This window comes from Mastomys coucha, unplaced genomic scaffold (genome assembly GCF_008632895.1).
Source record: "Mastomys coucha isolate ucsf_1 unplaced genomic scaffold, UCSF_Mcou_1 pScaffold1, whole genome shotgun sequence".
Taxonomy (NCBI): domain Eukaryota; kingdom Metazoa; phylum Chordata; class Mammalia; order Rodentia; family Muridae; genus Mastomys; species Mastomys coucha.
Genome location: NW_022196891.1, coordinates 55981296 through 56004217, shown reverse-complemented (window position 1 = coordinate 56004217; position 22922 = coordinate 55981296). Strand labels below are relative to the sequence as shown.

The following is a 22922-nucleotide window of genomic DNA, read 5'->3' as shown; positions in this document are numbered from 1 at the left end:
TTTTCCCCATTTTTACCTATCTCATCCCAAATTTTAAACTGCACCATATTCAGGATTTGGGGGTGGCCCAGGATAGTATAATATACTAGTGAAGCACATGATTCAAAAGGTAGAGCTAGTCAAAATGCTTGTCTCCATTATCTTTGAGGTGTATAATAGTAAGACTAAACAAAATAAAATAATCCCTTTAAATTGTTTTTATATTTGTACATATTCCAAGGAAAAATATTGAACTTGAGTTATTAACAATGGTTGATGAACATTATTTAAAAGCTTCTAGTAGACTGATGGGCATTGGTGTGCCCTTTAGTAAGATTCTTATATTAAGAACAACTACGCCTAATTAAAGGCTTGGTTTCCTGTCTCCCCTTGCAAAAGCTTAAACATTCAATGGGGGTGGTTTCTAGCACAAACAAGCCATTGGAAAGCAGGATCACATTATGAGACAGTGGAAGTGTATGCTAGGTAAACTGCAATTGTGCTTGAGGAAAGAGCCAGAAATATTCATGATCATGCAAGGAGAATAGGCACACCATTGCTAGTCAGACATTAATGGCTTGAGAAATGAAAATGTTTCAGTTTTGTGCCAATTGATTTCTTAACGGTTTGTGACCCTTGGAAGAACTTCATTTTCTTAGATTTAGTCAAAATTTAAAGATACGATTGTGAAGTTTAGAAGCTTTCATGAAATCACCTAGTCAAAAACAGTTTTAATGAAGCTTCAGACAGCAAATTCTTGATCTAGAAAGATTTTCTATCACCTGGTCTTAACTCAGGCAAAGGTACTTCATGCAGAAAACAAAGTAGAAATAATTCAACAAGTTATGGATTAAATACATGTGTACGGTAGGTTAAGAAGATCATAGGAGAAAGGCTGTATTTGTCATGCATTAAAGTTGGACATTGAAAACAAACAGGAAATACCCAAAAAGTCAAGAGCAAAGGCCAGGCATCACACATGAAGTCTAGAGACAGTCTTTAAATGATTAGTGGTTTGCTGCAGTTTGAACCAGGCCTCCTAACTGTGTTAAGTATGAGAGGAAGCTGTTTGGAGGAAAGATGGAGGCTCACATTGGCCACACTCATGGTGGAGGAAGCAATGGCGCCCTCCAACTGACCAGTCACTGTCACCCAGTGCTGGCCCCATGCAGGAAATTGTACAATCCCGGCTCATGGTCACAAGACAGTGGGGATATGTACTTTCTGTTGACATGAGAACTGAAGCTAAATAGAAAAATGTGTGTGGCTTTGACTTGAATCCTGGCTGGCAACAGGAACACACTGGGAAGCAGAGGAAAACACGGAGCCAACATGTAGCGTCAGAGGTGAGAGGTGCATGAGCAGTCATTGGATCCTTGGCTGGGGTACCAGTGTGGTCTCCTGATGGGATGACTGTAGTTTTACCACAGAAACTCTTCTGCCCATCTTTGATCTTTAGCTCCACTGCCAGATACTTGTTTTTTTCCCAAATAAGCCGTGACTTTCACAGTCACTAACTGCCTGCTCATTTCTTACCTGGCCAGATGCCTTCTTTTCCTACCCCCACCCCCCGAGCTGCTCAAAAGTCCTGATAATCTTTCAAGTCCAGCACCTGTGTCGAGTTCCTCCTGCCTGAGGGTTCTGTCCTCCATTCTCATACAATACCATACCATAGGCTTTGACATTTTTAGCGCTATTGCTTTCTTCTAGAATGTTTTTGACGTCTCTTATTTCTAATTTGTATTCTTTATGTTGCAATCTCTCTAATCTTTATAGAAGGCTGTAAAGATTATTTTAGACTAGAATATACTGTTACTATCTGTCAACTCCGTATTTGGCTTCTTGCCTTCCTCCTATTGTTTTCTTAGCCACCATTCCAGTGATTTTGTTCTCTCATAGATGTTTGGCCCCTGGAAGGCATCATGTCTAGTCCAGGACCAGGTCCTTCAGGGTACTCCATGCATGTCTTCTCATTTACAACATGCCAATGGACTGTAGGCCTGCCCACTGAAATGGCAAGTTTGGGAACATGGCCAGACTCACTCCAGTATCCCACAGTACTCTTTTAGATACCACTCACCATTCTTGACAGAAGTAATTATTTTCAGTATTATCAGTATGTTTATTAATAAGGGTGCTCTTAAGAAATAGATGGAATGTAACTTATTTGCATGGTAGTGAGCAATGTAGTCAACAGCCATGTATCTTAGTTTTTGCATCCCCAATGGGAAGGACTGTTTTGAGTGGGAAAGTTAGACAATGTACTGAAAGTATTTTATCAGTTATGCAATTCAATATATATGCTATCCTTCATTTTATGTCTCACTTCTTATTTATTTTACTCTGGACTTTTGAGAGAGAGGATCTCAATGGCAAACCTAGTCTAGTGTTGAATTCATGGCACCTTGGTCCCAAGTAGGTAATTTGAGAGTTTATAAGCAGACTTCTTAAAAGGATTTGGATAGGGTGTAAGGAAATGCCTAGTGATGGACAATAGCCCTGGAAGGTTGTCTCCATGGAGCATAGACCCTATCCGGTGGAAGAACAGAACAGGGCAGAGAAGATAGATAGTCATGGGATGAGTCAATCGGCAACCATCCCTTCAGAAAAGAGTAGGGAGAATAGGAACCCAGGACTCCCTTATCTCTTGCCCTTTCCAGTCTGTTTCCAGGTCCCAAAGCAGATATTCAAGCACCAGTAGGAGGCTTAAGATCCTGGACCCAGACCAGGTAGGACAGAGTCTGACAATGGTGGGTCAGAGCAAGGAAAGGACCGCCTGAGACATGGCTTGGGAGAACAGTGCCCTAGAGTACCTAGTACAAGCAGGTGTCTCCCGAAGCTGGACTGAACCGGTGAGTCATAGGAAAGGACAAGGGGACAGATGACCACCAGGACCCTTTCAAAGCCAGGAAATGATTCCAGTAGCCATTATATGTGACTTTGACATAAGTAAATTCTCTGTTTCTAGAAAGAGATTCTCCTTACTTGTTTCTCTGGCCGCTGGGACAAGGATGTGAACTGCAAGCGACTTGACTGTGGTGTTCCAGACTCCTTCTTGGTGAATTATGCAAATTTCTCCTGCTTAGAGGGTACAGACTTTCTGAAGCAATGTTCCGTTTCATGTGTCCCACCAGCCAAGCTCCAAGGTAATGTCTGGCTAGCCTGGGAACCAAATGTGAGCTCCCATCATCTTTCACTCTTAGGGTGGGGTGGGGTACCTTCAAACTTTTTTTTCTCCCATATATATTTTGAACTTGCTGTTACCTGATCTCTCTTCTTGCAATACAAAATCCCCTCAGATATCACTATTCTTTGTTCCTGATCATGTGTAGAGATATCTTGGATTAGGGAATCATTAATAATGAATGAAACTTAGTCTTCGTTTTTTGTTTCTATATACATACTCAGAATAAAAACAATCAACATAATTGTCCTGATATTAACAACTGAGGTTCATGTTATTAGGTTTTAGTACCCAGAGACATTCTGCAATAGGTGTGTTTTGTTTCAGTTTGCAGATAAGGAGAACACAGTTACACAATGTATCGATGGCTGTGTGTGTACTTGAGATGGACAGGTGCTGGACCAAGCTCTAGCTGACCACCATGCCTTGCTCTTTAGCTACATTTCTCAGCCTTCAGTTCATCACACAATGAGCCATGCACATTCCTGAGCCTTACTCTGAGATGTGCTGTAGTAGTAGGTTGGCAGGCTAGTGATCCTAATACCATCAGCGCTGGTTTATATAGGAAGAAACCAAACTACAGAGAATCATATGGTATTGTATTGAAATTCAGAACGCTGTGTCCAAACTACCCATCTCGGTCTCAGACTCTGCTTTTGGAAGTGACAGCAAATCCCATTTCCTCATCTGTCTCATAGGAGATAACCAGAATATATTTGATAGGGTTGTTTGCTGTTTGGAATTTATATATGTTCACACACTGTATTAAGGTTTTATGCTGTGAACAGACCCTATGACTAGGGCTACTCTTATAAGGACAATATTTAATTCGGGCTGGCTTATAGGTTCAGAGGTTTAGTCCAGTATCCTCAAGGTGGGAACATGGTAGCATCCAGGCAGGCATAGTGCAGAAGTTGCTGTGAGTTCTACATCTTTATCTGAAGGCTGTAGCAGAATACTGGCTTCCAGGAAGCTAGGACAAATGTCTTGAAGCCTATGCCCACAGTGACACACCTACTCCAACAAGACCACACCTCCTAATAGTGCCACTCCCTGGGACAAGCATATACAAACCATCACACCCATGTAGAACGCTTAGAATAGTGCCTCATATATAATCACCATTAAAATACCAACTGTGATTACTTTAATACCACCCACATTACTATTATTGCTATATATTTGCTATTTGTAGATAGGAAGGGAGGCAATGATTTGATTGGTAGCTCTTCTTCCATTGAGTCTAGGGAATCTTTATGTGATTCTATGGTATGTCAGACCTCACTGAGAACTATAGAGTAATAACATACAGGATCCACATTTGCTGGAGGATTTTAGAGACAAAACTCAACAAAGAGTAACAGGACTTAAAGAGAGCCAGTAGAGGCATGGTTTTTGGTTCCTTGTGCTGTCATCATGAGCTCTCTGTTCTGAGCACCATGTGATTCTCTTTCCTGGAGTCAGGACTGAACCCATGGCTGACATGTCTTGAAGATGGACTCTGGTCTCTCCCTGAAGTCTACTGCAAGTTGGAATGTGAAGCTCCTCCAGTTATTCCAAATGCCAATCTGCTCCAGCCACATTGCCTGGAAGGCAACCATGATGTGGGCACCATCTGCAGATATGAATGCAAACCAGGCTACTATGTGAAGGAGAGTTCAGGAAGTCAAGGCAAGAAGTGAGTGTTCGTGTATTCGGTTGCATGTTTTTTTTTTTCCTCACACTGTGTTCCTGCTGGTTCATGGCAAATTGTAGATCATGTCTTCCTGGGATACTCATGGCTTATTGTGTGTGTGTTTCTGTATAACTTCCCTATACCTGCACAGACAGACTTTCTGGTCATGACAGACAGTCCATGTGGTTTCTATAAAGTCATCGTCTCCCATTAGAGATTCCATAGTCTTATGTAAGTGTTTGGGTGGGGGGTGGGGTTGGGGAATACAACACTGATTTGATTGTTGGTTTCTTTGGCATTAAAATGATGAGCCTCCTAAATAGAGGATTTAGGTCATCTGAGTTCAGCTTGATGCCAGCACAATCTCATTAGTATAATTCAAATCTGAGGCTTATTGAGTTGTGTCTGCCTGAACCCCAGGGTGCTTATTACATATGTAATGTGTGTGTAGAAGGTTTCTTTCTCTGCCTCAGTTTTCCTGACTGGAAAATGAGAGAGCCGCTGAAGGATCTTCTTGGATATGTTACACATGACCTGAGTTCTTTTTAAGCAGAATGTAACACCTTTAGCCATCACCACGTTTACTCTTGTCCTTCTGCTTTCCTCCCATGAACTTGGTACAGCCAGTGGAGTGTTGGGAGCTGCAGCAGGACACAGTGCTTGTGGATGAGCTAAGTGGGGAGAGATGACTGACATGTAGGGTGGAGGAGAAAGAACAGAACATTTTAGGATGGGAGAGTTAAGGGTGGAAAGGTGACAACCAGTTCTCTGAGCTCAGAGCTAAGCTTTGTGATGAGAAAATCCGGCTTACACAGGGGATTCTGGGTTGTCTGTCTCTGCCACACATGCCTGTCTCTGGGCAGAGGCACTTGAGAGTCATTTGTGGATGCAATTCTGCTGGCCGGGAATCTGGGTGATTGCATCAAAATGTCACCATCAGTTTGGTCTTAAACATTTACATTTGCAAGCACTGTGCTAAGTTGAGATTAAATTATTTACCAGGCTGCATAAACCGATGAAATGTTAGTTTACACCTGTTTATATAGCAGGCGACGGATCGGTAATCAGAAGTGTGCAAGTTGAGTGTAAATCACTGTCGCTTGCCACTTATGTTTACCCAGTGAACTATGCCCTCCTTGTTTTACTTGTGTGGAAAAAGCCCAAAGCTCGATAGATGGGACCCTAAAATTCTTCTTAGAACACACACTTCAAAAGAGAAGAAACAGAAAAGCAGGCAGAAAAGGCAATCACAAGAAAACCAGCACAGGGTGATTTGTAGTTGTGTGAAGCAGTGTGTGTGTGTGTGTGTGTGTGTGTGTGTGTGTGTGTGTGTGTGTGTGTCAGGAGGAGCATGGCTGCTTGAGGGTTCAGGTTTGCAACTGATTTGCATAGTAATAGGCAGTCCACAGGTCTTAAGTTTTGTATTCACAATAGGAAGGGGAATAATCATTTCTATGCAATTGTTTGGGTTTTAGAAGTTGGACAATGAACTGAAAGTATTCTATAAGTTATGAAGTTCAAAACATATGCTGTGCTAGATGCTGCTTCTTGTCCTTTCTTTCTTTCCTTCCTTCCTTCCTTCCATTTAATTAATTAATTTATTTATTTATTTTATTTTGGGTTTTTGAAACTGGGTCTGACTTTGTATTTCAGCCTAGTTTTGAATTCAGAGCAATCCTCCTGCCTCAGTCTCCTCAGTGCTGGGTTAATGGGGCATGTTAGGTAGCATGCTTGGCTGTTCCTTTCCTTTTAAAAGAAGGAAATTTGTTGTTGCAAGAGAAATTAAGCCTGAATTCTGACTGACTTCTGAGCTTCCTGTTATATTCTGTCCTGTTTCCCCTGCTCTATGCCACACTCCAGGTTAATAATAAAGAAAGACCCAAGCGTCAGACCCAGGCAGCGACGCCTCAAAGGCAGAGCCAAAAGCCATGGCTAGTGGCACAGCCCTGAAACCTCCAGTACTTGGGAGGTAGAGGCCAGATGATTAGGAGTTCAAAGCCATCCTTAGGAACATAACAAGTTCAAGGGCAGCCTGAGCTACATTGCATTAGTTCTACAAGAAGTAAAGTGAAATGAAACAGAGGCAAAAATAAAAAATAAAAATAAAACAAACAAAAAAATTAAACACTTTAGAAGATCAGACATGCACAGTATTATTAGGGCATGATATCTACATCCTTCATCCTAAAACCCCTCCTTTTTAATTCTATTGACCTCTTGCCCCAATTTTTCTTCTTCCTCTCTATCTCTTCTTAATTTGTGTCCCCAGCTTTCTTCCCTCTGCCTGATTCCACAATGGCAATTTTTCTCTTTGAATTTCCTTGTCTTTCTCTTTTAAAATAAGATGGATTGTTTTTATTTCTGTGTATGTGTGAGAGGCTGCATGAGTTTATGTACACCACTTGCATGCAGTTACCCGCAGATACAGATATGAAAGCAGATTTGGATCCCCTAGAATTGGAAACACAATAGATTGTGAATCACCCAGTATGAGTGCAAGGAACCAAAGGGTCCTCTGCAAGAACAGCAAGTGCTCTTAACCACTTAACTGTCCCTCGGGTCCTCTCTTTTCCTTCTTGTTCTGAACACTAGTTAGGCTTAAAGCTTTTTCAGTCTATAACCTTGATTATGATTACATGTTGATGGTTTCCAGACCCATACCTGCCATTACAAACTCTTACTTCAATATCTATAAGGGTGCCACAGGCCAAATACCTAGGGATATAGCCACTAGAGTATCCCATCTACACCCCAGATTCCTAACTCTACAGAGTAGAGCCTAAGAAATCATTCTAAATCCATACATTTCTCTGCCCTATGGTGCAGGTGGACCCTGAGGCCTGCCTAGCACTTAGGAATCTTCAGTGTTCCTTGTTCTCTAGTCAGTTAACCAAGCTCCCACCAGATGTGTTATATGACTTTTGACCTATCATATGTACAGTGGGCTTATTAAGATTTGCCTCCACTGTAAGTCAAGGCACATATACACGGAGGGGTGTGATGCAGGCACTAGTGCTTTGAAAAGTTCCCCAAGTTCATTTGGTGCTCATCCTTTCAAAGTGGATATCCACATAATTTAACCTCTTTTCTTCTTTGTCTGCCATTTCTTCCACATACATACCGCCATTATCCACCACTTTGGCATGTCATTAACCTGACTTCTAAGGAAGCTAAAACAAATGTGTCTGATTTATTTCTTATTAAAAGACCATATTATATTCTCCATTATCTTTTACTCTCACAGCTGCTTTTTTCTCATTACATGTTATCCTTACATATGAAGGTTAGGATGTCCTCATTAGGGGCCCTAATTGATTTAATTCTAAATTATTCTGGTCTTCTAATTTTACTAGATAGTCTTTCCTATAAATAACTCACCACAATATCACACATAAGGTAGTATAGAAGTCAGACCTTCTAAAAGGAGGTGCAAATAGCCATCCTCTGTGAGTATTTCTTATAACATCAACTTTTCCAAAGTGCATGTGTGTGCACACACATACACACATACACACATACACACATGCGCACACACACAATGTTACACAATGTAGGCCTCACATTGTGATTGCTTACTGCTGAGTAACACCTTTGTCCAGTCTGAGTCATGTGAATAGTATGGAAGAGGTTTTACTGCTGTGAACGGACACCGTGACCAAGTCAAATCTTAAAAAGGACAACATTTAATTGGGCTTGATTACAGATTCAGAGGCTCAGTCCGTTATCATCAAGGCAGGAGCAGGGCAACATCTTAGGCAGGCATGGTGCAGGCAGAGCTGAGAGTTCTACATCTTCATCTCAAAGTTGCTAGTGGAAGACTGAGTTTCAGGCAGCTAGGATGAGGGTCTTTTTTTTTTTTTTTTTTTTTTTTTTTAGGATGAGGGTCTTAAGCCTGTGCCCACAGTGACACACCTACTCCAACAAGGCCACACCTCCTAATAGTGCTACTCCCTGGGCCAAGCATATACGCCATCACAGAAAGGTAGAAACTTTGAAGCCCTGTCTGCTTGAGATGGCAGAGAATGAAACAACCTAAGCACAGAGGACTCTTTCATTGTTTGGATGAGAACCATGGAAGTGATAATGATTCCTTGCTATGTGCTATGAGTACTAAGAACTTCGGCTACCTCATTCCATATATTTCTTGTGGCAATAATTTATTTTATTATTAATGAAATACTAGTACAATGTCTTTTGTTATAGTGGTATATGAATTAAAATATATATATACATGTGTGTGTATGTGTATATACTATATAATATTATATATTATTTTCTATTATATGTTATAATATATGAGGAAAGAGACTCAAAGTTGGGTGTTACTTGTGGTCATTCCACAAATAAATGACCTCATTGAGATTACTGTCCTAGCATAAAAGGCTATGCTTTGGACTAATAACACTTTTGTTCATGAGCAAGACAAAAAATTCATTTTTCTGGCCTCTCTATCCACATTTGTAAAATAAACTGTTAAGTGACTTCTAATACTAAAAGTTTGTGTTTTATATCCTGTGTCAATAAAAAAAAATGAAAGGAGCTAAGGCTTTGCTATACTATCATTGAGAAAAGTAATATAATTTGTTACACCAAAAATACAATGATTGTTATAAACAAAAATATTGTACAACTTGAATTTAGTAGAAAATACTTGGCATAATCTTACAGTACTTCCAAGAGAATGTAGTCTGAATAAACATCTGAAACTTATATTCATCCACAGAACTGGATTGACCTATCATTTGAAAACTGAATACTAGGTTTTTTATTATTAACTTTGATCATTTTTACAGTCCAGTTGTTATTCCCCTCCTGGTCTTCCCTACAACAGTTCCTCATCCCATTCCTCTTCCCCACTGTCTTCAAGAGGATGTCCCCCTCCCTCCTCCAACCCCCAGTCAGGCTTCCCTACTCCCTGGAGTCTCAAGTCTCTCAAGGGTTAGGTGCATCTTCTCTCATTGAGGCCAGATCAGGCCATCCTCTCCTGTATATATGTTGGAGGCCTCATATCAGTTGGTATATACTGCCTGGTTGGTGGCTCAGTGTCTGGGAGCTCCCTGGGGTCTGGGTTAGTTGAGGCTGCTGGTCTTCCTAAGGGGTTGTCCTCCTCCTCCTTTTCCTTCCAGCCTTTACCTAATTCAACCACAGGGGTCCCTGACTTTAATCCAATAGTTGGGGGTAAGTGTTTGTGTCTGTCTCAGTCAGCTGCTTGTTATAAGATACTTTTTTCCTTTTTAAAGATAGAGAGTTGAGAGAACCCTAAAAGTGCTAAAGATCTTTGAGTCAAAATTACTAAAACATGTTTCTGTAGTCAGGTTTTATCTCATGGCTCAGTAGTTAATTCCACAGACTGTGGGGCTGGTGATTTTTAACCTTGACTGGCAACCTGCTTGCTTATTAGCTCTTTGACTCTAACAAATTACTATTACACTATTGCTAGAGTAGATTGTCACTATTCTAATTCACAAGATAGAGACAATAGAAGTATTGGCAAGTATGGTAAAGATTAAAGGATTATATATAAAAAAAACTGAACACAATGTCTGATTATGTTGTCTTGGCTCAGTAATGCCTTCTATTGTTTTTAATTGTCATCACTACCACTACCACCATCACTACCATGACCACAATCATCACCATCACCATCATCATCACCACCATCATTATTACCATCATTATCACCATCATGATCACCACCACCATCATCACCATCATTACCATCACCACTACCATTACCACCACCATCACCACCACCATCATCACCATCACCACCACCATCATTATCACCATCATGATCACCCCACCATCATCACCATATCACCACCACCATCACCACCACCATCACCACCATCATTATCACCATCACAATCACCACTACCATCATCACCACATCATCACCATCATTACTATCACCACCACCACCATTAACACTATTGTCGCTATCATGAACAAATACCATTACTACTATCATTATTGCTACCATCACGACGGTCTTCTTCACTATCATCATTATTTTTCTCACCTATCTTCATCATTGTTATCACCAATACCATCTACATCCCAGATTCTCCTAACACAGTAACTGTTGCTGAGTAAGCTACCCTGCTGATGTATTAAATGGGATTGCTATACTTTAACAAGAAATAATCTTTTATCACTGGCCATTCTCTCCCTTCTTCAGTTTCTATATCCCATAAAACAGCCTACAAACCAAAAAAAAAAAATGGATTGTCATTCAGGAGACAGTTCTTCAGTAGCCAGATGGAAGGAAGGTACATTTTTCTATCTCTAAAAGAAACACACACCAAAACAATGTTTGCTGCCCTAAAAATATACACTTCCCTTCCTTAACCAGAGCCTTTTCTACAGGTTTCATATCATTCCACTGCACCAAGTGGATCATGAAATATGTCAGAGACAGTAAGTAGAAATAAAATAGCAATAGAGACTTCAAAATTAACATAGATATAATGTCCATCTCACCCTGGAGGAAGGACCAGGGCATGTCAGAGCTCTTACCTTGAGTTTTACTTGACTTTACATCTTTCTGAACAATAGCTTGAGTTTCAACTAATTTTACTCCACCATGGAATGGAATAGGAAGACTTGACTAATAAACAGTCAATGTGAAGTGATGTGACATTAAAATTCCTTAAATATATTGGATTTATAACTTTTAAAAGCAGTAATCCATCTGGTGTATAAACCCTATGTCATAACATTGTAGTTACACATGAATAGGCCACCACTGGTTATAACCAAGTGTGTGTGTGTGTGTGTGTGTGTGTGTGTGTGTGTGTGTGTGTGTGTGCGTGTGTGTCTTATCTGTAACTTGCCCATGTAAGAATAACACTGTAATCTCTATGTACACTCATGCATCTGTTAGAAATAGAAATTTGTTTTTTTTTTCACTAAGACTCTGTCTGGCTTTATAATTAATGTTTATAGTAAATACATTCAAAGTTTACCCTTGGAATCCTCAATTCTCTTGCCATTGTAGTATCATGTGAGCCTTAAACTAATTTATTACAGCCTCTTTTAGCTTCAAAGTGACAGAACCTCTATGGCAAGCTTTGGCCACTCAAATACACACCTGGGCAGAGGCCAACTTGTGCTCAGGCTTTACAGGGCTGGCAGTTGACGCACGGCACTTTACTTAGAACAACGCTTGCTGAACTCATAAATGTCCCTGAGACCTTCAGTCCTTAGCAATCGAGCATCTTACTGTAAAATATTTAGTTCTGTATCAACTGCCAATTTCTCTATTAATAAAAAAATTAACTATAAACAATGGTTACTTTTAATGGATAAAGTCGAAAGACGTTCAGCGACATGCAACTTCATACCCCAATGTTGTTTCTCATCTGCCCGTGGCTTCTCCTGACTGGTTTTGGCTCTACTTCCTCTGACTTTAGTTGGGTGGATAAACATTTTGGTAGTGACCTTGCCTTGTTCTTTAACAATGGGGTCAGGGCAGGGCAGACTGATTCATGAATGGTCCCTAGGGCATTCTGGGTGGATCAGTAATATGAAGAATTAAGTATGGCTAGAATACTGAGTACAATGTTAATATCCCACACATATACACACACTTAGGTCATCAGGACTTGCTAATAGTTTCACTGCTTAGTGATCTGATACTATTCATTGTGTTACATGGTTTCTTATAATTTTGTGAAGAACATGTGTTTATCTCCATTGTTTTTCAAATAGGAAAACCAAGAACAAGGGAGGCAAAGTAATTTATTTCAAGCCAGAGGCTTATTAAGAGCCCAAGCTGCAGTTTTACCAATAGTCATGTGGTTCCCCAGCCTCTGTTTTGAGTCATACTCTTATTATTGATAATGATCGTCCAGTGCAGTCACTAAATAGGTCCTTGAAGGTCACTGTGGTTGAAATATCCAAGTCTTGCTTTTTACATAGGGGAACTCTGGCATAGAGAGGGTTAACTAGCATCTCTCTTCTTATCCATGTCAAGGCATGATATACCAGAAGAATGGCTTGCGTAGATTGTTCTGTGCACTTTCCAATCCAGGGATGCCTATGCCTCCCCAGGTGCCCTAATTACAATTAGTGGGATCAGATCCTATTGTTGCTATGGCTTCTAGGCACAGGATTGTAGAAAGCCCTTCACAGTGGCAGAAAGTGGTTCATTAGGTTGAGCCCCAGGCAAAGATGTGGGCATGTACTGAAAGTACCTATGAGTACTTCCTGTTACTGCTGTCTGTAGTGAGACTGATAAGCTGACAGATGCAGGGTTATAAAAATACTGGGTCTGGATAAAATTTTGTAGACATAGTTTTTAATCTTTTCTGAAAGAAATTTTGTCCTCTAGGACTTACTCCAGGGTCTGCCCATTAAGTGATTCCTCCCTACTACTATGGGAGGGAAAAGGAAAAAAATGTTTATATCTATGTACACACACACATACACACATACACACATACACACACACGAATAGAAACTGTTCAGTTCCTATAATGCTACCTGTGTATGTTTCAGGGCTGACCATCTGGCACAGCACTACTAATCAATGTGTTCTTCCCTGGGGAGGACCACCCTTCCCACTCCTAGCCGTCATCCATTACCTATAGTTCCTTGTGTAGGGTGGTCACTGCGTGGACTTCTCTCCATCCATGGCATTTTCATTGATGCCATTTCACCAGCTCACAACTTAGCAGTCATATTGGTGAGCCTTTGTGGATATAGCTTCTGATACTAGAAAATGTGTTCTCATAGCAAATTTCCTTATTCTTTGGCTCTAACAATCTTTTTATCTCTCCACCCTCTTTTTGCAATGTTCCCTTAGGCTTAGATATGGAAGATTGAGCTCTACAATTCTTCATTTTGGTTGGTTGTGATTATCTATAGAGGTTTGCATCTGTTGCAAAGGACATTTCCTTGATGAGGGGTGAAGACTCCACTTATCTGTGGGGATAAGGAGAAACATTTGTATATTGTTGCCGGGAATTATACTGGTTTGAAAATTAGTAGTTATAAATTCTATCATTCAATACCTCTTGGAGCTTACATGCATGTTTCTTCAGCCTACTCACCCTTCTCTTTCTCTACCAAGCAAACCACTTCAAAGTACTCATTTCCTTGAGGTCTTCTGGTAGCTCCCTCTTAGAATGACCCCCGTAGTCTCAAATATTTGAATGCTTAGTCACCAGGGAGTGGAACTCTTTGATAGAATTAGCAGGATTAGGAGGTGTGGCCTTCTTAGAGCAAGTGTGTCACTAGGGGGTAAGTTTTGAAGTTTCAAAAGTCCACACAGAGCACACTCTGTCTGTCTGTCTGTCTGTCTGTCTGTCTGACTGTCTGTCTGACTGTCTCTCTGCTTCTCTCTCAATCTGTCTCTGTGTCTCTGTCTCTGTCTCTCTCTGTCTCTCTCTGTGTCTCTGTGTCTCTCCCTCTCCCTCTCCCTCTCCCTCTCCCTCTCCTTCTCCCTCTCTTTCCCTCTCCTCTCTGCCTGAGGACCAGACTAATGTAAAGATCCATTACATTAGTGGATACTGCTCCAGTGCCTGTCAGCTTGCTGCCAAACTCCCATGCTCCCTACTGTGATGATAATGGACTAAGCCTCTGAAACTGTTGGCAAGTAACCAATTAAATGCTTCCTTGTAATAAGAGTTACCTTGGTATTGGTAACCCTCCATAGCAATAAAACAGTGAGCAAGATAGGGCTCTTGTAAATTAGTATACTTGTATTATTACCATAAGTATTTGTCTTCCAAGCTGGGAAACCCAATGTAGCAAGTGTGTGTGTGTGTGTGTGTGTGTGTGTGTGTGTGTGTGTATTAAAATTGTCCAATGGATGTGAAGTGGACATATAGTTAGATGATGGAAAATGACAAAGACCAGAGGTTCCTACTAAATGTTTCCTTGCTTTAGTTAACCCTTGCCTTTCAGTGTGGTTTCCAGTTTTTCAACTATTCACCAATGGGAACAGCTATTAAGAAGCTGAATAACTGTAATAATTGGGTGCATTTAGATTTAAATCTCATGATAAACCTAGGGCTTTGGGAAGTAACCCAAGTATATTCTATATGAAAAAAATCCATCAGATGAAGTAAAGAATGGGCCAGCAACATAACAAAAGAGATTAAGTGAGTACTGTTGAATTAACATTAGGAAATGCTGTGGATGATCTGCAGAAAAAGAATGGAGAAGGGACCATAGGCCAGAGAAGGTCAGGACTAGGGAGAGGATATTTCTGTACCTGCCAGCCTGGGGACCTAAGCAGAGTGTCCAAAGACAGTCAGGCATTGACACAGAATAAACAGTTCACATACATCTAGGCATTAGCAGGCTCTTCACACTGACAGAGGCTCCACTTTACCTGGGACTATTTTATAAGGGAAACTTTTGTTTGTGTCTTACTCAGAGAAGAAACACTTGCCAAAGCCAATTCATCTAAGTGGATGATACTGCTGATTCTATTTCTTGTTTGGGTCAGACTTCTGATGTTACACAGTACAGAGCAACTATGATCAGCTGATGGCTAGTCACAACTGAAGTCTGCCTGCTCCCCTTTTAGGATATTGGCTTGGGAAGCTGGGCCTGCAGTTTGTTAAAATAAAAACTGATGTGGAGTTTGGAAGTGCTGATGGTTCTCTTTGGGGTGGGGTGGAAGATCTCATAAAGTAGCCTAGATCTTCCCTTCTCCAACTTTAAAGTGCATTGGAATATCTTGAAAAACTTTAAATTAGATTCTTTTTAAAATTAGATTCTTATTGACTCAGTCTGGGATGTAGTCTTGAATTTATTACTAACATCTCAGATTCAAATTCTAATTCTGCTGTTCTAGGTAGCATGCTGTGTATAGTAAGGACTCAGAATATTCTGAAGAGAGAATCTAGTCCATGTAATTCAGTTCAAAAACAGAACATGTGTCATGCTAAAACTTAACCAATAAATACTTCAGGTTATTCATCTGTATAAAAGAAATAATGGGATTGCTCCCCCCTTGCATTTTCTATTTGGCATAAGATGGTGGGTAAATACATAAGTGAGGAATTAGTTCTCTTTTCTGCTTCTTTGCAGGACTACAGGTATTTTCATACTATACTAAGGGCATTAGTGCAAGGTCATCTCAGTACCTTGACCTGTGTGATAACACACATACATCCACTGAACAAAAATCTATTGATACCTAACATGAACCAGAAACAATGCCGGTTACCGAAAATAGGGTACTAAGGCCCAGGTAGGAGGAAATAGGCAAGTAACACAATAAACAAATGAAAAAGTGTCAAGATTACAGAGAACCCACTCTGTGAAGGCAAGAAGGATGCTGTCTCTTAATAAGATGCGATGGTGATAGAGGGTTCTCTTGGTGATAAAAATGTGTTGATAGATATGAAAAAAAGAGATGGGTCCAGTCAATAGAACAGTATTGCAAGCAGGAGGAATGGCACCCAAGCCCCTGAGGCAGGGAAGATCTTATTCTGCACCTGTAATTCTCATCCCAGAGTATACAAAGTGCACTTGAAAACATGACTGTGGTCATGAATGGTGTAATAGAAAGTGAAGATGTGAAATACAGGACCTTGCAGGCTAACATAAAGAGTTTGGGCTTTAATGAATTTAAATATTTTATTTTATAGCAAATGAAATGCTCTACAAAGGAAATGTTACAATGCGATTTATTCACTTTTTATGAAAATTTCCTGCACTTGATACTTGCTAGCTGGGTAGGGAAGGGTACAGGGAAGTGGAACGTCTAACTGGAAAGTAAGAGAGTGGCTTTGTAAAAGTAAATTTGTAGCTACAGAGATGCTGAGATCCTGGGACAGGCTCCAGGAATACCTGCAAGGAGGAAGCCACTGAGCTTGCTGATGGATTGCGTGAGACCAGATGGGATTGGGGACAAAGACATGATAATTCTCTTGGACCCAGAAACCATACTCTTATTTTTCTCCAAGGGAACATAAATATGACTTTTGACAAGCCTTCAGTGCTGATAGAAAAATGGGGTAGACTCGTGTGTGCCTCGAGCAACATCAATCAAACGTGCAGCCAAGTTTTGATTACAAGGTCTTTACTTCTGGCAGGGATGTAGGGAGGAGACAAGGCACAGCTGGGTTTTCAACAGTAGGTGGGTACCACAAGCCCTGGACATTGGAAAAAGGCACCTCTCAACTTGGAAATAGTGGTGACTTGTCTGGAGAAGTTAGAAAGAAAATAAATACAAACCTTAGCCTAACCCCAGCTCCTCATGATGCCATTTTACAAACTAAGGAATTAGGGAGCAAGATCACCCGGCTAACAACCCTTGCCAAAAAGCTGGATGCTCAGCGGAGACCAGATGGAATGGTTGCAGGCTTACTAGGTAGATGATCCCACTCTATTTTCCCAGTATTTACAGCTTACTTTTACTAGTATGGGAAGGAGAAGAAATTGTAGGAGTCTGCCAGACTTGTTGAATATAAAAAATATGGACAAATTTTAAAAATACATACAGTCCAGACTCAGAGATCTAGTTCAACAATAGATATACAGAAGGCTGAGTTTGATCCCAAATGCTGCAGGAACAAAGGGGACTGAAGCAAAGATGGAAATCGGGGGAGAAGGAAGAAACTGTCTTAGGTCAATTCCAAATTTGGTTCAGAATGCCTGATAATCTAGATTTGCAAAGTCACTCTTACTTGATTCTGGTGAGAATACTCTACAGAATTCACTGGAAACCCAATTGTCTAATGGTTGGGATGTATCTTAAAAACTTCAGTCTCCACTCCACCTTTAGTTGGTGGCTCCTTACTATATGACATTGGGAAAGTCACCTACATGGTCACTAGTATGACTTTCCTAAAAAAGGTAACACTTTCAACTTCCATTACCCCACTGGGATGAAGAAAATAGAGTCGAATGTAATATGCAAAAGATGGTAGAATGAGCTTTCAAAGAAGTCTTGTACTGTGTCTTGAGAAGGATCTGTCTGTACTGATTGGATCAGAGGCCACTGCTATCATTCCTTGAAATGAAAATCTACTTACACGATGACTTCAAAGAGTCTCCTGACTTCTGATTTATACATATTGTCTGAAGGAAGTGGAGTAAGACAGGTGAAGCCATTTTTCACACAGATAATCCTATAAGAGTAAGAGGTCAGTCTGTGACATCACCAAATTAGGTGACATATGGAGGCAGCTCTCACAAGTGAGAGATCAAGATTATCCCACTGATGTGCCTTGGTTTAGAGAGTTGCCATAACAGTACTGTAGACTGAGTGACTAAAACAACTGGCATTCATTACTCACAGTTCTCAGTGGCAGTGTTGGTAGACTTCTTCTCTGAGAACATTCTTTCTTGTTTTCAAATGTTGTTTTTGCAGTGTCTTCACAGGGAAGACTGTAGTTAAATCAGGCAAGTTTTTTTTTTTTTTTGATTTTTCGAGACAGGGTTTCTCTGTGTAGCCCTGGCTGTCCTGGACCTCACTCTGTAGACCAGGCTAGCCTCGAACTCAAAAATCCTCCTGCCTCTGCCTCCCAAGTGCTAGGATTAAAGGCATGCGCCACCACCACCCAGCAAATCAGGCAAGTTTTTGTGTCCCTTTCTCTAAAGGCTGTAGTCCCATCATCAGAGTGGTATCTTATGACTTAATTATCCCTCCGTTGCCCTCCTTCCTAATGTAATCACATTAAGGATTAAGGTTTTGCCACAAACTGGGCAGTTGCAGAAGAGAAAATCATAATGTCTATAATAGTAACTGAGTAAAGCGAAGTAGGTACAATGTTTGAGGCTTCAGTCCCCCAGATAGGCCTTTGAAAGAAATCAAGTTTCTTGGAACAAGAAATAATCCAAGGCATTGCAATCTTCTGATGTTATCATGGTGTCTTTCAAGTATAACAAATATCCAGGAAGGTCCTGTGACATACAAATTCCATACCATGGCTCTAAAGACTCATGCTGTGAATCCATAGGTAAGCATGATCAGCCCATGATAGCACCCCAACACTACTGGACCACAAAGAACCTGTTGAATGCTTTGGATGCTGTCTAAGAGTAAGGCCCAAACATTATCATCTGATGTAGAGGTATCAGAGCTGAAAAACAAACAAACAAACAAACAAAACCCCAAGAGATGGCTGTTGTAATGGTTAGTTTCTGTGGTCTACTTGGTTGCATGAAGAAACACATAAGGCATTAATGAGGCACAGATCTGCATACATCTGTGAGTGTTTTCGGAGAAATTTAACTGAGGAAATGACTGAGGGAAAGACACTCCCTGGATGTGACTTGGTGCCATCCAACGGGGTGGAGGATGGGACTGAATAAGAAGAGGAAGAGGAGTAAGGCCAGCTGACTGTCAGAACCCCCTTGCTCTGCTTCCCTGCCTTGATAGACTGCTTTCCTCTGAACTGCCACTCAAACACTCCCTCCTTGCTTTTTGTGGGGTACTTGGTCACAGCAACCAGAAAAGGAATTAAGTCATTCAAAGAAAATGAAAACACGATAAAGGAGAATTCGTGAACTTGGGAGAAGTATAGAAAGCCTTACCAAGGGACCCGATTGCCTCTAGGGAGTCGGGGTGCTTGCCTTCCCTCACACACACCTAGTCCAGGGACCTCTGTCTCAACTGTGCTGCTTCTCTTGCTACCAGTCTCCCTCGTTGTGCTGCAGCTGGTTTGCAGCACATGTCCTGTTACATTGTGTGGGTACAACCCCAAGCACCCAGACACCGTCTTCCCAATCCAAGTTTAATCTGTCTCCTCTCACCTCTGAGGTTATTAAACTGGCAAGGAAATGCATGAACTCTACATTCTTAAATGGTTCCTCACTCTGGGCAAGGAACGGGGGCACTGCTTCCATGGTAGAAGTATTTTAACCAATTCAGAGAAAAATACCACATGAAGTAAAAATACTGTCATCCTGGCCAAACATGGGTTTTCCTTCCTAATCATACTGACATACAAGGAGCGATCTAACAGTCTGGCTTCCCTCCTGCTGTCAGTGGTATTGCTGGCTCTCTACATTTGAGAAATGTCAGTTCACCAGAGATATGGGAAAGGTCTTAACTGTGAAAGGTGGGAGAAAGAAGGGATTCCTCTGGAGGATTTAAACTTTACAGAGTAAGGAGAAAGCTAAAAAAAGAAAAGGAAAAAAAAAAACAACCAAAAACCCGAATTTAAGAGGGTATACATAGGAGGCTCAATACAGTAAAATGAACTGCAAACCCTTTACTAGAAAATACTTTGGGAAGCCATCTTTAAGCATCATCTTTGTGAGAAAGAATCCACATCCAAAATAATGCCGAGCATGCTCTTTCATTTGTGTAGAGTTCCACAATGAACACACCTAACATATGCTAGAGAGACCTATATGCAACTTGTCACATTCTAAGGAGATGCAGTTAAAATGTGTTATTCAAATTGTTTGAAAGCAAATGTATCCTGTGATATAAGGTCTTGGGAAAGGAAAACTTAGCATCATAGTGTGTTTCATTTTCTGTAAGGGAGGGATGAAAGTAGAGTTTTATTCTGAGACCTACAATGAGTTGACTCTTTTGTCTTATGTCTTGAAACGCACCTGAAGTTATTCAGTGATTTAAAAATCAAGCATTTATTTAGTTCCTCACATCAGTTACATACTGGTTCCTAAAAACTGAAAACAAGAAATGACACAGCTGCTATCCTCTCTAAGTTTCCAATCCAACTGGGAAAAAATAATTTCTGCATTTGTATAACAGAGTGGTCCATGTTTCTTTGATAGCAACATGGGAGAATATTGCAAGCACACCAAAGACATTGTACAATTTTTAGTTAAAAGCATATATGGAGTGGGGTACATGTCTTAATGTTAAAATGAGATCATGACACTAGAAAATGTCATTTTAATGTTTGGGACATGTAATACAAGCCTGTAATACCAGGCGGCTGGAAAGTGTTGGTCAGAGGACCCAGGAGTTAAGTGCATTGCACCCTTATCTTAGGTCAGCTTGGATACAGGAAACCCAGTCTTAAAACACATTCTCTTTCTCTCTCTGTCTGTCTGTCTCTCTCTCTCTCTGTCTGTCTCTCTCTCTCTCTCTCTCTCTCTGTCTCTCTCTCTGTCTCTCTCTCTGTCTCTCTGTCTCTCTGTCTCTGTCTCTGTCTCTGTCTCTGTCTCTCTCTCTCTCTCTCTCTCTCTCTCACACACACACACACACACACACACACACATGAGTAAAGGAAGCAGATGGCAATTTAAAACCACCATCTACATGGTAGAGTGAGCCAGTGACCAAAAGATTGTTTATATTTTGAATTGCAAGCTTATCTGCAACCACGAGTTTTGTGAATCAGAAGTGGATATGTTAAAAACAGCCAGACTGGAAAGCACCTTCTGACTGCCGTGAGTCAGAGGGGAGGGTAGTGGAATTTGCAGTAACAAGAACCCTGGTGTGTCTGACTCCCATCCATCTTAAGCCCAGTTTCTGGTCAGGGGGCCACATCTGGGCCTGAGACGGAGGGGACAGTTCTTCTAGGACAGTATTGAGTCATACCTGCTCAAGGATCTGGTGAAAGGTGGGAACCTATTCCAAGGGGGGAAAATCAACATGTACTCAAACAAAACAGAGCTAGTGAACTCAGTGAAGAGTTTGTCTTTTGAAGGTCAGTTGAGCCTCTGTTTCAGAAAATGACTCCTCCTCCTCAAAGAAGCAATGGCTATTAACAACTTATACAACACCACAGAACCGGCGATTTTCAAATTATATCTGATTCATTCCCTGAGTGTGTGACAACTCTGCTGTACTCTGAACTTTATGACATCTCCAGTGTACTAATACGTGAAACTTTGCCCATAAACAGTCCAGTTGATGCTATTTATCCACTCTCATTAGAGTAGCAAGTCAAATACGCAAGGCCTCCTAGCACTGCTAACCATAGTAGACGTTACAATTTCATGACCCACAATGGGACATTTGGCTAAATAGAACCTATTGCTCTCCCTTTTTATTTTGTTTATTTTTGTGTGCATGTGTGTGTGTGTGTGTTCCCATACATATGACAGGACATGTATGGAGGATCTTTGAAAGTCATTTCTCTCCTTCTAGCATGTAGGTTCCAGGGATTTAACTCAGATCATCAGGCTTGGCACCTTTACTCCCTGAGCCATGTCACTGGTCTGGTTTGCTAATGTTTGTCACACGTTTCTGAGGGTCGTGTTTCCTTACGGGCTGTTTGGCTTTATGTCTTATTAGCAAGTTCCTGAAGATCCAGTGTCTGGATGATGGAATGTGGGAACAAGGGAGCTGCATCCCAGTGGTTTGTGAGCCTCCTCCTCCTGTTTTTGAAGGCATGTATGAATGTACTGATGGCTTCAAGCTGGACAGCCAGTGTGTGCTCAACTGTAACCAGGAAACGGAAGGGGTAAGGAAGACTCTGCGAACTTCGTTTGCAAGACTCTGTGCTCTCACTTGTATAACCATGCCCATAACATGATTTCTGAGAAGTGAACTTAAAACCCCAGCAAGCAAATCTTCATGCAGCTGGGCTCTAATGAGAGGCACTGATATTATTCCATAGAGAGTTCCTAATAGTGTTAGTGTTTTGGAGCATTCTCTTCCAATTTCAGAGTTTTCTTTGAGATAAGAAGAATCCAGTGAGTAGGATACCAGGGTTCATTTCAAGCTAGTCTAGGATCTTGATTTGGCAGTGCAGTCAACTCTCAAGCGTGGACTGACCTACCTGGGTAGGAATGCAGGAGTTGTAGTTTTTTGTTTTTTTTCTTTTGGCAGTAGAACAAATTCTCAAACAAAAACATGAATTTTTGGGCAAATCTTCTTAAAGTGCTGCTTGACTATTACCTTCCCTAGAACGCTGGCACAAGTCTGAACTAAAAACCACAGCCTTATCATGAGTATATGACTAAACACAGTTTTGATTTAGACACTGCAAGTACCACACACACATATATGAGACAGGAAGTCAAGGAGACTTTTGGAGGCAAAAATCAATGGCCTTCGCCACACCCTTGGGTTGAACAGATGTGAAAAGAATGGGTAATAAAATGAGACCCAAAGATATCAGACATGCCAGTGTAAACTGTCTAGTTAAAGCAGCAAGGGGTTCAACAGACAAAGGCTGGACGGCTGATAGA

At 40.9% G+C, this 22922-nt stretch overlaps 1 protein-coding gene across 6 annotated transcripts in view; it reads left to right on the top strand.

Annotated features, from left to right (window-relative positions):
- Positions 1 to 22922, top strand: part of Pappa2 (pappalysin 2) — a 256051-nt gene that overhangs the window by 179545 nt on the left and 53584 nt on the right. For all 6 annotated transcript variants that reach the window (XM_031386494.1, XM_031386463.1, XM_031386444.1 and 3 more), the window contains exons 17-19: positions 2948 to 3125; positions 4628 to 4841; positions 22024 to 22192. In XM_031386494.1, the coding sequence (XP_031242354.1) occupies positions 2948 to 3125; positions 4628 to 4841; positions 22024 to 22192 (561 nt within the window). The remainder of the gene's footprint in view (positions 1 to 2947; positions 3126 to 4627; positions 4842 to 22023; positions 22193 to 22922) is intronic.